This window comes from Conger conger, chromosome 5 (genome assembly GCF_963514075.1).
Source record: "Conger conger chromosome 5, fConCon1.1, whole genome shotgun sequence".
Taxonomy (NCBI): Eukaryota; Metazoa; Chordata; class Actinopteri; order Anguilliformes; family Congridae; genus Conger; species Conger conger.
In genome coordinates, this window is record NC_083764.1 from 47,179,557 (window position 1) to 47,183,988 (window position 4,432).

A 4,432-nucleotide genomic window follows, 5' to 3' on the forward strand; every position below is an offset into this window, starting at 1 on the left:
ATTTGGTACACTTACACTTCCTATGAAATAAGAGCTCTGAATTCCTGAAACCAGCATATTTAAACACACAATCGACACAAGGCTGTTGATATGAAACTGAACTACATTACTTTTTATAGAATGTATGGTCTTTTTATTCATTCATTAGTTAGTTATACTATCAGTTGTTAAATTATGTGTTTTTTAATGTCTTTTGGCATTGTGTCTGTTTTTATGGTTCTCACCGTATGCTCGAAAAGTGCTATACAAATAGGTATTATTATTACATTGTAACTAACCTTACTATATATTTGCTAATATTCATGCATAAATTACAACCTGATCTATAAAACTTAGTGTTGCGATAAAGTTTGTATTAGTCTGCACAACGGTGACCAATAAGACTTAACTTCGACTCTGACTGCCAACTGTAGGCTGCAAGCAACAATTACATTCAAATTAACTACTCACTTTAGTTCCTTTAAAGATACACAATATCCAACAAAGAGTAAAGTGAATACGAAACTACACAAATTTTGCTTCTTTTCATAAAATTGATTGATTTTATTTATTGATTTATCTCGTGAACAAAGGCAGAAAAACACAGAAACATCCAGAAGCTGGATTGTCTTACTACAGGTTAAACAGTCCTGTATTGAATTTAAGAGTCTGAACCATGCAAGTCACTCTGATGCTACACTGTACAAGAACATGACACATCTGAACATGAACAATTAACTAGAGGATTGCATTTGCGACACATCCAAAGGTTGACACTGCTTCCAACAACAGACCCATCATAGGGTATATATCATGGACAATATAAAACTTGTGGCTGAAGTACACGTGATACGATCTGATATACTGTAGTCTTTAAGAGGCTATTATACCAAGTCAAAGTGAAGCTGTTGGTTGTTTGAAGGGTATTACTGTGAACAACCCGACAGCCACTATGTAAATCATATAAAGGCTAACAAGAGTACTTTTTAAAAAATATCACTTTCAATTAAATAGTGAATTAAAAAAAATATTCCAATATCCTATTGGTAATTTATTTTTATTTTCTTTACATTTTACGCCAATTTGTTTTTTCTCTCTAAACATTTGGGTAAACATTGATTTCATTTCAAATGATGAGTGAGAATTTTTTTTTCAGCCCAGCTTGACATTCACATTTTATACGCTTGCCGTTTTTTGATGAAAATTTCTGGTGAAGTTGAAATGTAGACAGTCGTTTCCTTAGTTTGCAATTCAAGTTCAAAGGCTTCATAGGGAAGCTTGAAAAAAGCAAAAACAGGTTTCCACCGTCATTTTAGACATAAACTTACATTTCCGATTTGTAACACTAATTTTGATTTGTTTGTGCATTACAGTGCTGCACTGCAAACATACGGATACTACAGGTCATCAGTTTCCAGAGAAGTTGACTGGTCTTCTGTGCAGATCACATTCAGTTCCCATGCTCGTGGTCACCTGCAGAGCACAAGAACAGCAGCAGGTACGTCTCCATTAGCATGTTCAAACAAATTTACCTTGGCGGTAAGTGACTGCTTTAAAAGGTCAACAAAAGTACTGTGTACTTTTGCCTATACTGTGAAAGTATTCAATGTCATTGAAAATATCAGAGTGAGTGTGGGGCTTTGGGGTAGGTTTCATACAGTTGCTCGCTACTGCTAATGGTAAGCCTGTATCACAGATTCTGTAGATTCCGATGGTCAGTTCCATACTTTCAATACTCACATTTCTGTCTACACAGGTAAATGTACACTTTCAGATTTTATATCTTGTAACTTATGATGCTTCATAATTTTATTCATGAAAGGGTGTGGCCTATGACAACCCCAGTGCCAATTAATGATTTGGCCTTGGGGAAAACATTAATTTCAAAAAACAGAAAGGAATGTAGTAGCCCATCTTGTTAGTTTATAGAATCTGCTTTGTTTTTTGGGGGCCTTACCTCCTCCCAGTCCTCTGTGCTTGTGGAGGGTGGGAAGGTAAGAGGGGTGACTGAGGGCGAGCTCTTCCTGTGGGCCCAGAGAACGAGCTGACACTGGCAAAGGATTGAGGAAGGGGACTTGGTACTCCTGAAAGGGGAAATGCACACAAGACCTGATCTCTCAGACCATAAATCTACACTTTTACACACACATAAGAGCAATGCCAATTTCTATTAGCTGGAGCCTTACATAGCACATGCAGTGGTGGGTAATGGGGTAAGGCTCAGTTTATGCTCAGTGTAGCTAAACTGTCCAACATACTGTGCTTAATTGAACCCACAGCATTTGGGGTCACATATATGTGCAGTAATGGCTTGAGAATGATATCCATTCTCATCATCACCCTAAGAATGGTGGAACAGACTTCTTACCTGTGAAGGTCCGGAGTCTGGGGAATAGGGTACAGTGCTGGGGTGAAAGCTGGGAAAACTCATTTGGGGATCATTATAGGCCCCAGAAGCAGGGGGCGGCGGCACGTTCAGGAGAATGGCCGGGCACCCATAGCTGTTGGGGTAGGGGGAGTAGAACTTAATCGGAAATGGCAAGGTCATGAATTCGCTGGAGTACACGTCCCGCTGCGCAACCGCTGCTATAATGTAGTCACCATTGAAGTGTGCCGTACCTGGAACGAAAAGTAATAATAATAATAATAATAATAATAATAATAATAATAAAGTTAGACAAACTAGGCTACAATATGGAAAGCGGCGTGTTGACTCTGTCTTGTAGCTAAATGCTAACTAGCGCCTTGCAAACTTGATTAGCAATACAATGTTTCACGTTGCCAGATATTAGCGAATATCTTGTAGCAGACTAGCTCATTACCTACTGTTGAGTGTTTTTTTTTAATGGCCCAGTGTACTTGGATGGTGGTTAGTTAGCTGTAGGCCGTTACACCTGTTTATCACTCTAACTTAGTCGGGAAACGTGCACCTACTTCTGTCGTCTTGCATTGCGTTCCACAGAGGAGGGACGCCATACTGCACGCCTTCCCGGTTAAATTCTACTCCAGCATGGCCGCCACGTTGGAGAGCCGATTGTTGGGCCTTTTGCTCTCGCAATTCGCTGCTTTTGGTTGTTCCTTCGTTTAGGGACTTCACTGGAACCAGCTCGGCGTACGTCTTACCGTCTGCCTCGATTCGTCGAGCCGGTGGCGTCCTTTGGATCGTACTCGCCCGGTGTCCAGTCGTGGAATCGTGGTGGGGTCCGCTGTCATTGACAGACACGTTTGCTGGATCATTAATTAACGTTACATCGATGATCTCTGCACCAGAACTGGCTTGTGGCTGCGTCTCTTTTAGGCTACTTCTGACGTTTGACAAGGACTCATCATTTTGATTTTTCCCCATGCGTCTCTGTATCGCCATTATTTTCGTTCTCTCTGTGATAAGCGAACATTTCCAACAGTCGCAGGGAGAAAACGGGCACTTCCCCGCGTGTCCCTTCAGTTGCACGACGAATCCGTGGTTCCTACATCTAGCACATTTTGGGTTCCGTACAACTTTGCGAGTTGTGGCCTTACCCACATGATTGTCTGGTTTTGAAATCCTTGACATATTATAGTTGGATATTGCGAAAGATTCAGATAAATTTCGAACAGAATGTTGAGCGCTAAAGTTCGTTGTTGCACTATGAAGTGTAAGCTAACTGCGTTGACAGCAATATCACATTTTGATACAGACAAGTCAGTCCCTTGAAAATTGCATCAGACACGTGATTCAAAACATTGTATCATTTTAGCAGTGGGAAAAGTTAACAAACATCGTTCCCACGGGGTAATGCAACTACTTCTTTTAGCTCTCCCAGGCCAATTAAAGGTAGTGTAGCTAAGAAACATCACACATGGCAAGGGAAAATTTAATGATATCAAATGTCAACAGTTAATTAGTTATTCAAAGAATGTTAGCCCCAATCAAATAAGTGAGAGTAATACGTGGTTAACAACTACAACAGTTGTTTGTACACAAGTAAGCAAGTTGTTACATAACAAAAGTTGAGACGGTCTCTAAGAATAATAGCTGTTCTTAAGATAAAGTTGTGCTGCCACAATGGCTGCCACCTACTGCAGATTTATGTCTGTTTACCAAAGGGACAGACATCTTAAGCTTACTTCCATGGTTGCTTCTCTTTTTAAAAAAGCGAAATATAAAGAATTTCTATAAATTGGTACCTTTCAGCGACTTTCTTTTATTTTAAATGTCTATCTTCAGAAATGAAATATCTGTGTCAGTCTGCAATAGTGTCAGCAAGTAGGAATTTGTCCTAAAACACAACACAACCTCATCATATGGAAATAACTTACAGAGGACATTACATTCCATTACATTAAATTAATACCATTTGGCAGATGCTCTTACGTCCAGAGCGACATACAACAAAGTGCATACCCATAACCAGGGATAAGTGCGCTGAAAGACCCTAGAGGGAAGTACAATTTCAACTGCTCCCTGTACAAC

The 4,432-nt window shown here is 39.9% G+C and overlaps 1 protein-coding gene across 2 annotated transcripts; it reads right to left on the reverse strand.

Annotated features, from left to right (window-relative positions):
* Positions 1 to 565: 565 nt before the first annotated feature.
* LOC133129764 (doublesex- and mab-3-related transcription factor 1-like) lies at positions 566 to 3,657 on the reverse strand. Of its 2 annotated transcripts, none has more exons than XM_061244043.1 (4): positions 3,103 to 3,657; positions 2,348 to 2,598; positions 1,937 to 2,063; positions 566 to 1,452 (listed from the first exon to the last, which is right to left on the reverse strand). In XM_061244043.1, the coding sequence occupies exons 1-4, from the start codon at positions 3,530 to 3,532 to the stop codon at positions 1,430 to 1,432; spliced, it is 831 nt and encodes a 276-aa protein (XP_061100027.1). In that variant the 5' UTR covers positions 3,533 to 3,657; the 3' UTR covers positions 566 to 1,429. The 2 variants fall into 2 exon arrangements, with proteins under 2 accessions (XP_061100027.1, XP_061100026.1); XM_061244042.1 differs by having other exon boundaries at positions 2,914 to 3,657.
* Positions 3,658 to 4,432: the final 775 nt, after the last annotated feature.

What these genes read in the sequence shown, in the direction of transcription:
- LOC133129764 (XM_061244042.1), bottom strand. Translation starts at nt 3,532, where the DNA reads ATGTCAAGGATTTCAAAACCAGACAATCATGTGGGTAAGGCCACAACT. An exon ending in CGCAATGCAAGACGACAGAA is followed by an intron (nt 2,599 to 2,913) that starts GTAGGTGCACGT and finishes TTTTCGTTCCAG; the next exon opens with GTACGGCACACTTCAATGGT. An exon ending in CAGACTCCGGACCTTCACAG is followed by an intron (nt 2,064 to 2,347) that starts GTAAGAAGTCTG and finishes TTCCCCTTTCAG; the next exon opens with GAGTACCAAGTCCCCTTCCT.